At 33.8% G+C, this 17,005-nt stretch overlaps 1 protein-coding gene across 3 annotated transcripts in view; it reads left to right on the top strand.

Moving 5' to 3' along the window:
• TBCA (tubulin folding cofactor A) overlaps positions 1-17,005 on the top strand; it is a 75,323-nt gene that overhangs the window by 4,357 nt on the left and 53,961 nt on the right. Inside the window, exon 1 of one of the 3 annotated variants that reach the window (XM_032474734.1) lies at positions 8,549-8,612. The exons of the other annotated variants lie outside the window; for them this stretch is intronic. Within the exon in view, the coding sequence (XP_032330625.1) occupies positions 8,575-8,612 (38 nt within the window). The 5' untranslated portion in view covers positions 8,549-8,574. Of the gene's footprint in view, positions 1-8,548; positions 8,613-17,005 lie in introns of those variants that run through there. 3 annotated transcript variants of the gene reach the window in all.

Below are 17,005 nucleotides of genomic sequence, written 5' to 3'. Positions count from 1 at the left end.
TTTCCAGAATGTAGAACCTTCAGTGCTAAAATTGGAGAAGTCCCAGGCAAACCAGGATGATTTGTATTAGTACTTCTGTAACTAGCTAACATAGCACTGTTTTGTATGTGCTGTGATTATTTAGAGGCTATTTGCTGATAGTACAATTGTGAATTGAGTGTTTTACCTTACTTAAATTAAAACTTAAATGCATCCTGTAAATAAGAAGTTTTGCCAAGGTAGCTTCTTTTTCTGTATAAATTTAATTTGTTGATGATTTAGAAAATAATTTTCTCTAAAGTGGAAGAAAATATAACATTGATTTTTTTTCTAGTTTTATTGAGATGTAACTGCCATACAGCAACTGTATAAGTTTAAGGTATACAACATAATGATTTGACTTACATACATCATGAAATGATTACCACAGTAAGTTTAGTGAATTTCTATCATCTCTTACAGATACAAAATTACAGACATAAGAAAAATTTATTTTCCTTTTGATTAGAGCTCAGGATTTACTCTCTGACAACCTTCATGTATAACATACAACAGTGTTAATTATATTTATCGTGTTGTACATTACAGCCCTAGTACTTATTTGTCTTATAACTGGAAGTTTGTACCTTTTGATTACTTTTATTCAATTCCCTTTCCCACTATTCCCCACCTCTGGTCACCACAAATCCGATCTCTTTTTCTATGAGTTTGTTTGTTTGATTGTTTTTGAGGTATAATTGACCTAAAACACTGTGTTGGTTCCTGGTATACAGCATAGTAATTCAGCATTTCTGTACATTTCAAAATGATCACCATGATAAGACTAGTTACCATTTGTCACCATACAAAGATATTACATAGTTATTGACTATATTCCCCACACTGTACCTTTCATACCTGTGACTCATTTATTTTGTAACTGGAAGTTTGTACCTCTTCATCTCCCTCACCTCTTTCTCTCCTCCCCCAGTATGCGTCCCCTTTGGTAGCCACCAGTTTGTTCTCTTTATCTGTGATTCTGTTTCTGTTTAGTTATGTTTGTTCATTTGTTTTGTTTTTTAGATTCCACATGTAAGTTAAATCATACAGCATTTATTTTTCTCTGTCTGACTAATTTTACTTAGCATAATACCCTCTAAGCCTGTGTATTTTGGCACAGTGGCAAGATTTCATTCTTTTTGTGGCTGAGTAATATTCCATATGTGTGTGTATGTGTGTATATTTCATATCTCCTTTATCCATTCATCTATTCATGGGCACTGAGGTTACTTGCATATCTTGGCTGTTGTACATGCTTAATGAACATAAGGGTGCATATATCTTTTTGAATTAGTATTTTCATTTTCTTTGGATGAATACTCAAGAGTGGAATTGCTGGATAGTATAGTAGTACTATTTTTAATTTTTTGAGGAATCTCCATACTGTTTTCCATAGTGGCTGCACTAGTTTACATTCGCACCAGCAGTGTACAGGAGTTCCTTTTTCTCCACATCCTCACCAACATTTCTTTGTTTTCTTTTTGATGATAGCCATTCTGACAGATGTGAGGTGATAACCTCGTTGTGGTTTTCATTTACATTTCCCTGACAATGAGTGATGTTGAGTATCTTTTCATGTGCTTGTTGGCCGTCTGTGTATCTTCTTTGGAAAAATGTCTGTTCAGGTCCTCTGCCATTTTTTAATCAGGTTTTTGTTTTTTTTTTTTAATCTTGAGTTATGTGAGTTCTTTGTATATTTTGGATAATAACCTGTTATGGGATATATTGGTTGCAGGTATCTTCTGTTCAGTAGGCAGCCTTTTCATTTTGTTGATAGTTTCCTTTGTTGTGCAGTGTTTAGTTTAAAGCAGTCCCGTTTGTTTCTTTTTGTTTTTGTTTCCTTTGCCTGAGGAGACAAATCCAAAAAGAAATTGCTAAGAAATGAAGTCAGAGTGTAGTGACTATTTTTTCTTCTATAAGTTTTATGGTTTCAGGTATTACTTTTAAGTCTTTAATCCATTTTGAGTTTATTTTTGTATATTATGTGAGAAAGTCCAGTTTGATTCTTTTGCACATAGCTGTCCAGTTTTCCCAATACCATTTATTGAAGAGGCTGTCTTTCCCCCATTTTTTTGCTAAAGTAGAAAAGATAGCATTGATGTTTTAAATGTTGATATGTTATTTCAGCTAAATGATGTATGTCTGCCATAAGTTTCCAAGTAGGATTTCTGTTTATATAAAATACAGTTTTTTTAGACTAGATTTATGGTTAATTAATGGAGTTCTTCTGCAAGAACAAAATGTTTTCACTCATTTAACATTAAAGATTATTTAATAACTTAAAAGCCAACTTATTTTCAATAAAGTCTGCTAAAAAAAGTCCACTGGTGAGTGAATTAATTGATTAAAAATGCTTTCTTAATTATATCTTTTTATAACCGTTTTAGATTGGTAATGGCTTAAAATCCAGTGTGAACAGAGAATGTTAGGGCATTGGAAATAACACTGACGTTGGCCCATAGTTTTCCTCTGATTAAATGAAAGTGACACCAGTAGATTAGAATGAGACTAGGACAATTCACACTGCAATTGTGTTAGTTTAACTTTAACAATCTTTTAACGCTCTTGTTTAAATGTAGCTGACATACCATAATTACAAATCTGCAAGCTTTGATTATAGAATTTTACATCATGAATCTGTGGGGAAATTGTATTGATTTTTTTTTTTTTTTTTAAATAAAGCAAGCACCTTTCCCAAACTGTGGTGTCTTCCCAGGTTTGTTTATACCCGTATCTCTAATACATAACTTTGTTCATCAGGCATAAAAACAACATAAAAGGTAAGTGAGATCTCCATGTTATTAAATATATATATGCTGATTACATATTTGATACTGACATGAAAGTGAAAACTACAAATGACACATGCACTTACATAGACATAGAGATACAGTTTTCTCCCTTTAGCTTTTGTTGTTTATCCACTTCCCATATTTAAAGTGATTATGGGTAGAAATATGGTGGAAAATATCTGAGAGAGGTCATAGCCTTGTAAATTATTCTTGTAAGCTTTAGTAGCTTTGTATCTTTTAGTATTTTTTTTTCTCCTCCTCTCTCACATCATACCCCTTTGATGTGAGTTAAAGTAAGTTCAGCCAAAATGGCCAACTTCCTACCTTGAAATTTAGCCAACTTCTTTTGGAATTTCTGTAGTGTACCAGTTCTCCAAAGTGATGGTCAAAGTCACTGTCAAAATGGATTGCAGGTGGTCAGCTCTTTGCAACCTTCTGCCAACTATTTGGCAAGCACTGACTTCTAGGAGCTGCACAGCTGGCAATTAGATGTCTTTAAGCTGGAAAGGGAGAAAGCTAAGGCCACTCATGACCATGGTTTTCCCAGCACAAGCTGTATTATTCTGCAAGTTAAATGTTGAAATGAAAGACCTTTTGACCTCTATGTGTGTATGTCTGTGTGTCTTTAGATGTGTTCTGTGTTTTCATTGCATTTTTTGTTTGGTAGAAAATTTTGAAAATCTATAGTAAGTAGGGTTGGAAAATTTTGTTAAAAATAGTAGTCCAGAACTACTTAGAATATAAGTGCTTAGATGTGTGATCTGTCTATTCCAATATTCCATTTCCAAAAACACAGTTATAGAAGAATATAATTTCTACTATGATGCTGTTCAGTGTTCCCAAGTGGAGCTCATTTTAAAATAACATCAAAGTTCTGACTGATCCAAAGATCACTTATTTTGCAGCCTCACTCAGAACTTCTATCTTTGAAGCACCTGGTATGGTGATGGTGTATAATAAATACTCAATAGAAGTCCTTCCAGCTGACAAATGCATGAATGAAACCTTACTCTATAAGGATTTTTTTTGAGCTAATAAGCACTAGGAAGCTCCTGAATCAATTACAATGTAATAACGTAATAGTTACTGTAGTTATTATTGCAGTTGGAATCAAAGAGGTGGAATCCCAGGTTACTTACTACATAGGTGACCCTGAGAAAATTACTTAACCTTTAAAAGCCCCAGTGTTCTTAGCTGGAAAATGGAATATCTTTCCTATATTGTTTGGAGAATGTTAAGGTAATCATATAAAGCATTTAGCCCAAATGCATTATATGTGTGTTCAATATATGTGAATATATGTGTTCAGTATGTGTTAGCTGCTCTCATTAGTATAATCATCATCATTCTGTAGATGTATAAACAGTTTAATCTCTCTGGGAGAGACCTTGGAAATTGCTTTAATTTATTTTATTTTTAGTAAAGGTAGATTTATTTAGAGAGATACATACTGCATGCTTTCTTTTAAATTGTGATAAAAATTCGCTTTTAGTTTGTCATTTTCACTTATTGGCTGTGAAGGGAGAAGGGAGGAACATGAAGCTTGTGTTTTTGATTAATCTATAAGACTTTGTAATGGCCATTTTTCTTAAAACTGCTGAGGCATTGATTCCCTGCTTTGAAGCCCCAGCAAAAAAATCTCTTTATATCAGTGACCTTGTCTTTTAAACGTCTTAAAAAGTACTATATAAAAACGTCATTAACACAATGTGTTAGGGCCAGTTTTACTCTTACTGCACTCTTACAAAGTTTATCTTAGAAAAGAGTAGTCACAAAAAGTATGTATGGACAAAAGCAGTGTACATCTTAGAACTAAAATAATGATAACACATCTGATTTTGTGCTCCTCCCCTCACCTGAGGTAACTGTTTTTAATCTTGTGTTTATTACCTTGCTTTTTTATTTTATGTAACTGTATTATTTGTGTCTTACTAAGATGTATACTGTTTTGTTATTTTTTAGTTTGTAAGAATATCATCTAGGACTTAATATTTTTTGGTGTTATATTGGTAAAATTCATCCATGTTTTTATATTTAGGTGCAGTATGTTCATTTTGACTGTTATGTAATGTTCCATTGTGTGATAATATCACAGTTTATCCATTCTTCTCTTGATGGGCATTTGGATTGTGCATTTGCTAACTGTGTTTCTACATACATTCTTGTTCATGTCCTTGGTAATGATGCATGACAATTTTTCTTGGGTATGTATCCAGGAATGGAATTGTTGGGTCATGAGGTATATGAATGTTCTACTCTATAAGATAATGCCAAACTGTTTTCCTAAGGGATTGTACAATTTTACATTCTCAACTGCATTGTATGAGAGTTCCTTTCATTGATCCACATCCTCTCTAAAGTTTGGTAGACGTCTTAATTTTACTCTAATAATGTTGTTTTTATACCTTTCATTTTGTAAAAAAAGTTAAATTATTTTGATTATCTTTTTAAATAAGCATCTCCACAGATGAAGAGAATAAAAGGAATGTGAGGCTCCAGTCCTACAAGCACAAACTTTATTGCCTCCTTCCTCCTCGTGTAGAATAATGTGTATGCCTCAAGCAGCCCAGGGTTTTTACCTGGTGGGAAAGGGGGTTCCTTTGGAAAGGGCAGCCCTAACCATTTCCAGGATTGTGCATTCAGTGTTCGATGCTTGGGGGCTGAGAAGAAGCCTGCAGATAGAGGTGGGGATAGTGAGGTTTGAAAATCATTTTGGTTCTGGGTTGATCAGATTGGAGCTGAGGCCAAGGAAGGCCAACAATATTACTTATTAAATGTTACATTAATTCTGTAAAATTTTTTCCAGTTTTATTGAGATATAATTGACATATAACATTGTATTTATTCAGTGTGCAACATAATGATTTGATATATGTATATATTGCAAAGTGATTACCACAGTAAGTTTAGTTAGCATCAGCTCACACAGTTGTAATTTTTTTCTTATGATGAGAACTTTAAAGATCTACTTTCTTAGTAACTTTCAAAAATACAATACAGTATTGTTAATTATAGTCACCATGCTGTACATTATGTCCCCAGTACTTATGTTTGTTTATAACTGGAAGTTTGTACCATTTGGTCACCTTCACTCATCCCACCCCCCTTCTATCCCTCACCTGTATTAACCAAACTAAATCAATCCAAAACTATGAGTTTGGTTTTTTGGAGTCTTCATGTAAGTGAGATCAGACAGTATTTGTCTTTCTCTGTCTGACTTATTTCACTTAGCATAATGCCTTCAGTGTCTATCCATGTTGTCGGGAATGGCAGGATTTCCTTTTTTATGGCTGAATAATATTCCAGTGTGTGTGTATACATTTATTTTTTAAACCACATTCTTTCTCCCCCTTCATCTGTCAGTGGACACTCAGGTTTCTGTGTCTTGGCTATTGTAAACAATGCTGCAGTGAATATAGGAGTACAGAATCATTTTGAGATAGTGATTTCTGTTAATTCTGATTTATGATGCCTTAAGTTTTTAAGTTTGGCACAGCATTTCTAGAGAAAGATTTTAATTTACTGTTGATGATTTTTAATCTAGTACTGTATGTTTTTGTAATTGTCACTGCCATAGGTTTGAAAATCTGGCAGGCATACATACCTTCAGTCTTCTCTACCTGCCCCCCCCAACCAAGAGCAAGATGTTTAATTTTTATTTATTTATATCATCTTTTAAATATCATATAGGAATTAGAAAATATGTAGGTCTCAATTAGATATTTTTATTTTTTATATTTATATTACTCTTTTTAAACTACTGTAGCATTTCTAATACTAGATTAAGTAGAAGTCTCAGGAACCAACATTGGCTTTTGTTTGTAAAAAGAGTAATTCTGATGATTTTCTGTGTTTTGAATGGGTAATATTGTGCATAACTTTTTTTTTTAATTTTATTTCTTATTGAAGTGTAGTTGATTTACAATGTTAGTTTCAGGTGTACAGCAATGCGATTCAGTTATGCATGTACATACATATATATACATATATTTTCAGGTTCTTTTCCATTATACTTATATGTAACATTTCTGAGATGACTCTGGATATTCATTTTGACATCTTATGGTGCACGCTGTGGCTGCCTCCTCAGTATCTGGTTTTTCTGCCTGATATATACCTGTATTTTCATTAACACTGTCCACTGTTTGTTACAGCATAAAAACAGCTCATGTTCTTTGAGGGAAACTGCTCCACCTCTAGCTTTAGAAATGGGCCTCTGAGTGATATTAGCCAATCATATTCCATTTCCCTATTACAGAAATTCACCCTGGGTGGACATGTGATTTAGGCTGATTTAAATAAGGTACATTTCAGAACTCTTGCTTAGAATTCTGGGACAGAAGTGCTTTCTTCCGTGTAACTGATTGTGGCTGCAGCATTCCTTTAGCACTAGGGAATCTGGCCTTGGGATGAAGCTTGTACCATAGGTAGCAGAGTGAAGAGACAAAAGGAAGGTTCTTAATGGCATTTCTGCTGGATCAGACAACCTTAAAGCAGATCCTCCCCCTGGAATTTAGTTACATGAGCCAGAAAATCTCTATAGTGTTTAAATCCCTTGAGTTGAAATCCTGTTACTTGCAGTAGAGTACTAACTGATATCATTACTCTAATCCCTAATTTAGGTGTACCTATGTATAATGTAAGGAGTGATTTCCTTTATTGAACAGACTAGAGATTGTGTTTCTTCCTTTCTGTCCCTTCCTTCCTTCCTTCCTTGTAAATTCTCTGGCTTTAGGTTTAACTTTTACCCCTCTTTCCCCCTCCATTTCAGTGTCCTCTTGAGGTCTGACTGATCCTCTGCATCAGAAATAGGGAAGAATGCTTGTCTGTCTTTAACCCTCCCCCTCAACTCTCAACTCTTGCCTAGTTCAGTGCTGTTCTTTGATCAGTGCAGGTGGAAGAAAGAGGGAGAGGAGGAAGGGACAGTTAGACTTATCTTGCCTTAATCCCAACCATTTGTTCTCAGACTATGTCCTTCTGTTCCATTCCTTCAACCTACCTCCTAGGAGGTAGAAGAGTCACCAGTTCTGTTGCAAAGACTGCAATAAATTAGGAGGCATTCTTGGCATTTGTTTTGAATTTCTTTTTCCTTCTGAGCTTAGTTATACACAGTAAACATAATATCCTGTAGAAAGTGTTTCATTCATGTACTCAATAACATTAAATAGACTTTTGTGGGACATTTTATGAAGCTTAACACCAAGTACATGTATAGCATTTTTCCTATGGAAAATATGATTACTGAGATCCCTAAAAACCTGTGGGTAATTAACATTTTTATATTATAACTGAGTCCCTAAATGGAGAATAACTTACATTGTGATAACCTGGTTTCATGTTTGCTCTAAATTTTTTCTAGGGGGTAGAGGGTGTAGTTTAGAGATAGAGCACATACTTGGCGTGCATGAGGTCCTGGGTTCAATCCCCACTGCCTCAATTTAAAAAAAAATGTTTTAAATAAATATTTTCTGTCTCTTGTTTTCATGTAATATTGTCAGCCATTAACATGTCTCTTAGTGTTCCTGCTTCTAGTAACTTCTGCTTATATCTGTCACTGTTTTTTTGTTGTTGTTTTTTGCTATTGCTCATCTATTTTAGGGGAACTTAGACTGTTTTCACTTATTTCTGAATAATGATGTGAAAATTGAAAATGTCAGAAGTCTGCTCTGATTATTGCTTGACTTGGACTAGACTTTCTTTCTCTAGCCGCCATAACATTGTACCTTAATCTCCTATAGGATATAAGCTCCTTGAAGGCAGGAATATGTCCCTCAGATGCCTGACACAAAAAAAAGACTCCTGGTAAATATTGTAAAATGAATGAATTTACTCTATGTAACATTTTAAAAGTTTTTTATTTTATTGAGTTATAGTCAGTTTACAATGTTGTGTCAATTTCCAGTGTAGAGCACAATTTTTCAGTTATACATGAACATACATACATTCATGTCACATTCTTTTTCACTGTGAGCTACCACAAAATCTTGTATATATTTCCCTGTGCTGTACAGTATAATTTTTTTAATCTATTCTATATATACCTGTCAGTATCTACAAATTTCGAACTCCCAGTCTGTCCCTTCCCACCCTCCTCCCCCTGGCAACTCCACAAGTTTGTATTCTATGTCTGAGTCTGTTTCTGTTTTGTATTTATGTTCATTTGTCTTTTTCTTTCCTTCTCTTTCCTTTCCTTTCCTTTCCTTTCCTTTCCTTTCCTTTCCTTTCCTTTCCTTTCCTTTCCTTTCCTTTCCTTTCCTTTTTCCTTTCCTTTCCTTTTCTTTTCTTTTCTTTTTAGATTCTACATATGCATGATCTCATGTGGTATTTTTCTTTCTCTTTCTGGCTTACTTCGCTTAGAATGACATTCTCCAGGAGCATCCATGTTGCTGCAAATGGCGTTATGTTGTCGGTTTTTATGGCTGAGTAGTATTCCATTGTATAAATATACCACATCTTCTTTATCCAGTCATCTGTTGATGGACATTTAGGCTGTTTCCATGTCTTTACTATTGTAAATAGTGCTGCTATGAACATTGGGGTGCAGGTGTCTTTTTGAAGTAGGATTCCTTCTGGATATATGCCCAGGAAAGGGATTGCTGGGTCATCTGGTAAGTCTATTCCTAGTCTTTTGAGGAACCTCCGTACTGTTTTCCACAGTGGCTGCACCAAACTGCATTCCCACCAGCAGTATAGGAGAGTTCCCTTTTCTCCACATCCTCTCCAGTGTTTGTCATTTGTGGACTTTTGAATGATGGCCATTCTGACTGGTGTGAGGTGATACCTCATTGTAGTTTTGATTTGCATTTCTCTGATAATTAGTGATATTGAGCATTTTTTCATGTGCCTGTTGATCATTGCAGAATTGCTTGTTTAGGTCTTTTCCCCTTTTTTGGATTGGATTGTTTGTTTTTTTCTTATTAAGTCATATGAGCTGCTTATATATTCTGAAGATAAAGCCTTTGTCATCTGTAACATTTTAAGTTCCTTGAGAATAAAAACAATATCTTATTCTTCCTCTCTCTTTAATATATCCAAATAGTCTTTTGAACAATTTTCAGTATAGACATGGCACAAAATTCCAAAGGTACAAAAAGATAGATACACAGTGAAACATGAATCTGCCACCTCTATGCACTTGCCACCCAGTTTTCCCCTCTTGGAGCCAACATCATTACTCATTTCTGTATCCTTCTAGAGCTATTATGTGCATGCACAAATATTTACATCTATGTCTTTAAAAACAAAAATAAATGATAGTATACTCTGTAGACACTGTTTTGCACATTGAATTTTTTGTTCTTTGATATTAGAATATATAGAGCAGCCTCAGTTCCTTTTAAAGTATTCTGTATGGATATAGCACATTTTTTAAAAACCCAGTTTTCTCTTGATAAACCTCTGTATTGTTTCCAGTATTTCAATGGTTTGGAAAATACATCAATGAATTTCCTCATGTGTGTAGTTCTACAGATCTACCTGCACATTTGTAAAATAAGTTTCTGCAAGTTGAACTGTTGGCATAGGGGAGGAGAAACTTTTTTCTCTACCCTTCTAAATACTGTGGCTGAGACTCTATAAATTAGATGACAAAGATTACCAAGGGAAAAAACCAAGCAAGTTTATTAACACAAAACCACAGAGAACTATTCAGTAATGAATAACTCAGAAAGGTTAGAACTTGACTGTATGTAGCATCTTAACAAAAGAACAACAAATTTGTAGAAAAGGGATAATACAAAGGAAAAAGACTTTTGAGTTTGGGGCAGATTGTGAGGAGGTAAATATATATATAGGGGAACTAAGGATGATAAGGGCTTATCAGAAAAGTTTGTTATGTATATTCCCCTGATGCCTCTCTGGGTTAATAAGGGTCTAGAGTGATTAATCTGGTGATTAATTTTCTGTCTTGTGGTAGAGGGGGAAGGGGAGACACTTTCACAAATTTATGTCCAGCTTTTAGGTAAATAGGGAAGGGCAGATGACTTTTCTTATATCTACTTTTTCTCAATTGCCTTCAGCTCAAAATTATCCTTATGCCAAAGTGACCTATTTCAGGGTGGTATAGTCTGCTACCATTTGCTGGGTCAGGTGGCTTATGTGTTTTAAATTTTGAGAGATACTGGCAAGTTGCCCTCCAAAGAGTTTTATCTATTTATAATTCCACTAATGATTTTTTTCATAGATGTATAATATGTATATATTTTTATTGACATATAGTCAGTTTACAGTGTTGTGTCAATTTCTGGTGTGCAGGACAATACTTCAGTCATACATGAAATACATATATTTGTTTTCGTATTCTTTTTATTGTTAGTTGCAAGATGCTGAATATAGTTTCCCTTGCTGTACATTATAAACTTGTTCTTTATCTATGTTATATATATTAGTTAGTATCTGCAAATCTTGAAAGCCCAGTTTATCCCTTCCCACCCTCTCCTCTTATCCCCCATAACCATAAGTTTGTTTTCTATGTTTATGAGTCAGTTTCTGTTTTGTAAATAAGTTTGTCCTTTTTTTTAAGATTTCACATATAAGTGATATCATATGGTATTTTTCTTTCTCTGTCTGGCTTACTTCATTTACAATAACAATCTCTAGGTCCATCCATATTGCTGCAAATGGCATTATTTTATTATTTTTTATGACTGAGTGGTATTTCACTGTATAAATATACCACAACTTCTATATCCAGTCATCTGTCGATGGACATTTAGGTTGTTTCCATGTCTTGGCTGTTGTCAGTAGTGCTGCTGTGAACACTGGGGTGCATGTATCTTTTTGAATTAAGGTTCCCTCTGGATATATGCTCAGGAGTGGGATTGCTGGATCATATGGTAAGTTTACTTTAAGTCTTTTGAGGAATCTCCATGCCGTTTTCCATAATGGCTGCACCAGACTACGTTCCCATCCAGCAGTGTAGGAGGGTTCCCTTTTCTCCACAGCCTCTAGCATTTATCGTTTGTGGACTTCTGAATGATAGCCATTCTGACTGCTGTGAGGTGATACTTCATTGTAGTTTTGGTTTGCATTTCTCTGATAATTAGTGATATTGAGCATTTTCTCATGTGCCTATTGGCCATTTGTATGTCTTCATTGGAGAATTGCTTGTTTAGGTCTTCTGCCCATTTTTTGATTGGGTTGTTTTTTTTTTAATATTAAGTTGTATGAGCTACTTACACTAATAATTTAATACAGTTGTTAAAATACATTTAATATTCTTTTGGTTTGGAAATAATTAAACTGTGTTGGGGAGGAAAAATATTTCCCTAACTTTCAAATGTTCTTTCAGCTGGTCTAATCAAATTGACAGGAGATAAATTAACAAGAGAAAGTCAGATTTAATTTTATACATACAGAAACCCCAGATACCTGAGAGTTTCAAAGACAGAAGGGTAAAATTAGATATGTATGCCATCCTGAGCTAAGGAATAGAAAGGGGCCTGGGGCTTCAGAGGAGTGGAGGGCAATTCACAGGACAATAAGAAGAGCAGATGTTTGGTAATTAGATGTTTGCTCTGCTATATAGTTCGGTCACTCAGATAAAATTTTTTTCTGCTAGTAATTCTTGTTCTGGGAAAGACCCCCAGTTTAAATTCTTCTTTGTAGTTAAGGGAGGGGCAGAAATTCTTCTTGAGCCCACAAGGTCTCTTTTGTCTTTTACCTCAAAATAATCTACATGCTAAGGTGGCATATTTTGAGGATGCTCATTCTGAGCTCCTTCAGTCCCACCTTTGGAAATTCCCCAAGAAAATGTGTGTTGATAGATTACTTTATCTCACTCAATCAATCTCTTAGACCTGAGAATAAGTCATTTCAGTTAAACAGTTGTGTTTCATTTCAGGAGGCAGTGATGCAGGTGAGCTTCCCAAGTTAGGCCTATGGTATAAGCAGTCAGGTATTTAACGAGGCATTTCTATGGAAATAAAAGAAAAATAATAGTTAATGATTGGAGCAGACTATAATCCCAATTTCTGAATTCCGAATGCAGCCAGTTGAGAACATTTCTAGATGTCCGGCTCTAAACATCTTCAGATGGAGTGAGGGCAGACAGTGACAACCTAATAGATTTTCCTGGTTTGCAGTTTGTATGTCTGATAATCTTTGCTGAATGACCATACAGCATTAGGCACAAAGATTGTCCATACACGAGCTGTTGTGATTTCTATGACATTTATGTCAAGTTGTCTAACTTTAGTTTGCACGGCTTTGAGAAAATGGCAGTCTTAATTCTCAATGATTCCAAGTCAGAAGGGTGGGAGAAAAATTGTAAGCATTAGTTTGGAGAGTTGTAGCCACATATTGGAGGAAATTAGGAGAATTCAGGATACAGTCCAGTTTACAGTTAGACAACAAAACCTTAAAATGCAATGACCAGTACTAGAATCTAGGTATCCATAAAAGTATATTAATGAAACATATTTTTTTCTCTAAAATTACCCCAATTTTAACCAAAGATAGCCAAATTAAGACTACTTTGTTTGCAGAATAAATTTACATTCAATAAACTTGACCGGGTTATTTACATAAGTGCCACAAGAATAAGAGTTGATCATATAGGTTCTTTTAAGTATGCTTTGCTGGGACTTTTTCAGAAGTAATCTCACATAAACCTTTATTTATTTATTTATTTTTTTTGACTTTCAACAATAGTTTTATTGATTTATCTGACTCAGCAAACAAGGGGAAATTTTCAAATGGTTTAATGTTCCATGTTGAACATAGTTTTTTTTTAAACATTTTTTACTGATTTATAATCATTTTACAATGTTGTGTCAAATTCCAGTGTAGAACACAATTTTTCAGTTATACGTGAACATATATATATTCATTGTCACATTTTTTTCTCTGTGAGCTACCATAAGATCTTGTATATATTTCCCTGTGCTATACCATATAATCTTGTTTATCTATTCTACAATTTTGAAATCTGAGTTTGTCCCTTCCCACCCCTGCCCCCTTGGCAACCACAAGTTTGTATTCTATGTCTATGAGTCTATTTCTGTTTTGTATTTATGCTTTGTTTGGTTTTTTTTGTGTGTTTTGTTTTGTTTTGTTTTAGATTCCACATGTGAGCGATCTCATAAGGTAGTTTTCTTTCTCTTTCTGGCTTACTTCACTTAGAATATTCAGCCATAAAAACTGACAACATAACGCCATTTGCAGCAACATGGATGCTCCTGGAGAATGTCACATAAACTTTTAAATACCCCTCAAGGCCAGGAAGCCAAGCCAAAAGTTGCCGTAAGACACTCCTGCAGTACCTATAGATTTGGGTGATCTCCTCCCTTCTTGAGGTCTCCCAAATATCCCAAGGTTCCTATTCCTACCAGGAAGTGACCTTCCTTACTCAACAGGTAAGGCTACTGGGAACTCTGTAAGCAAGGTACTAGACTGTTTTTCCAAGGGGCTTTATTGGCTCATAAAGTCAATGTTAGTTCCTTAAAGCTGTTTGGTCCTATCTGAGTCTAGGGACATTCTCAAATATGATATTTTAGCCAAAGCCTTGGCAATACAACCAATGTGTCTAATGTATCCTGTTATAAGGAGAACAGATTCTTTTCAAATTTATGCAAATAACTATACTGCCATGAAAATAAGAATATTCACTCAGAGTTTACAAATTCTGGAAGGATCAGTTAGAGAGAAAGAGATAAATGTTTCAGTTCTGCTTACAAAGATACAATTTACCAAATTGCTGTAAGTTATATTGAGCTTAAGAGGAAAGGCTTCCTTGTATCTGGGAAACAAAATATTGGAAAACCAGCATAAGAAGTCATAGAAATTATGATCATCCTCATTAGTTCATTTAGTCTCCTATAATTAATTCTTGTTGATCTTCATTTTGGGTTAGCAGCTTTATGAGTCAATCAGTTTTCCATTAAAGTTTTAGAAATTTTTACTCAGTTCAGTGTTATGATCCTAACATTTATCAAAAACCTGCATTGCAGAGTACTTATAAGGGTATTTTTTATGAAATGAAGCATTTTTATAGGAACATTTTTGTAAAGCATCAGAGTAAAACAATAATTGTAAATGGCAGAAGACTTAAATGTCTGTTATTAAAGATTTGCTAAGGGTTCGTTTTAATGGAATAGACAGGGAAATTTGTTTATTTTCATGGCATACAACATTTTAGGATAATAACTAGAATTGTGACTGATAATGTTATACTAAGACATCAGATTTCTAAGAATTTTGTATTATTTCAGGAACACATATTAATAACGAAGATCCACATAAATGTAATCCAAGAAGGTTTTTGCATCACTTATTTGAAAATGCTTCACATGTAGTTTAATATACCAAATAAGCCTAATTAATATAGTGGTTCTCTTTTTATAAGGAGAGAGAGCAAATCCTTTGAGATGAAAAATCCCAAAGTTAGTGAGAGGTCAGAAAGACTTTATTTAGTATTTAGTTTGGGGAAGACACTTGACTAAATAGGATCACAGATCATTATGAAACAATACTTAATTATCTGTTCGACCATAGTGACAATAAAAGATATCAAAAGCAAACACAAAACGTTACACAGGTGTAAGCAAAATTTAGCTGTTTTAATGTTAAGTGGACTCAGTTTTCCTAAGTTATCAGAGACCTGATTTAAAACAAAAAAAGCAACAAAATCTTTGCTTTCTAGACAGGTTATTTAAGAGGAAAAAAAACCTTTCATAATAGCTGATCAAGGGCTGACCAATAGTGCATTAAAACTTTGTCCTTTTAACAGATAAAAATGAAGTTCTAGCTTTATGTAAGTACACTACTGATATTTAAGCTTCATTTCATAACCCTTATAATAAACTTTATTGTTTTAGCCAGCTTGGCCACACAAGTTAATACTCCCTCTCTCTTCCCCTCTCTGTCTCTCTCTTTTTAAAACACACATATCCTCATGTTCTTTTTTGATGAAAAACAGATCCTACTTTTCTTGCATACAGAGTTGTTTCTCCTGTTATTTCCAGTAGGCTTAATAACACACATTAACTGGAATTCATAATCCTTGAAAACCTTAATTTCTAGTGAGAACTAAGAGTTAAGCAGTTATGAAATGTCTATGATACCAGCATTAATTAGATTATCAAATTTATAAGTATAATTTATAATTTCTAGAAGCATGTGCCCTTTTAAATATTACAGTCTTTTGTTGTGGCAGAAGACATGTTTGCTATCACACCCAACTTTTTTCTTTAGTTTCTTTGTAATAGGAATCCAAAATTAGATAAACCTGTGTTCAGTAATTAATGTTTCTATGTTTTATCTTATTTGGAAATGATCAAGATATTCATTGAATTTAACTTAACCATTATTTAACTTAATTAATTTAACAAAACTCTAAGGTGTAAGTTACCAAAGAGATTTGGGAAATTCTTTAATCATAAAACAAAAAAAAATCATTGCTAAAAAGTTCACTTTAATCACTTACCTCATTTACGTTTATTTAACTCGTTTGTTCTTAACAATCATGTTTAAATTATCTACAAAAACTTCATCAGATGTTAGACATTGTCAGTCATCATCCTAAGTTCTCTTTCTGGCTGATAAATTTTTTAATAGATATCATGACTTATTTGACTTTAAATAAACCTAGATAGGATGAAAGAATTATACTTAATGCTAATAACTCTAAAGACATATCTGTATTAATTAACCAATGAATTTAAACTAGTTCTTATTTAGATCACAGGAACTTGAAAAAACAAATATTTGAGTTAGTCTCTAATATATTCCTGAGATTTAGATTACTTCATTTATAAAAAGCTTGATTTTACACCAGTTAAATAGTACTTTTACAAATGAATTTTGGCAATACCATTCAGAGGGAAAAAAATTCCATGTCTATAATGTACATAGATAGACATACATTAAACACATAGACAGAAACAGAGACCTTAGGAAAAAAATTTTGCCATGAATCAGGTATAAAAATACAAAACTCATTAGTCAAAAGTAACAGTTGAAATAAGTTTATCTACTCAGATGGCTAAAGCTTTTCTTTTTTTTTAAACTATTATTTGTGGAGAAGGCATTTAAGATTTGTATTTGTCCTTGAATTAGGTTTTGGGCGAGGGTGTTTCTATAGCAGTTTGTATTTTTTAAAAGCCTGTTTTTCCATTTTTGCTCTTCTTAGGATTTGGGGATGGTTTCCTTAAGAGTTCTCAATAAGAGAGATTACTTAACCAGCTTTTTAGATAAAT

The sequence above is a fragment of the Camelus ferus genome, chromosome 3, assembly GCF_009834535.1.
Source record: "Camelus ferus isolate YT-003-E chromosome 3, BCGSAC_Cfer_1.0, whole genome shotgun sequence".
In the NCBI taxonomy this organism is placed as follows: domain Eukaryota; kingdom Metazoa; phylum Chordata; class Mammalia; order Artiodactyla; family Camelidae; genus Camelus; species Camelus ferus.
The sequence above is the reverse complement of the archived record's forward strand: the minus strand, read 5'-3'. Positions and strand labels throughout refer to the sequence as shown.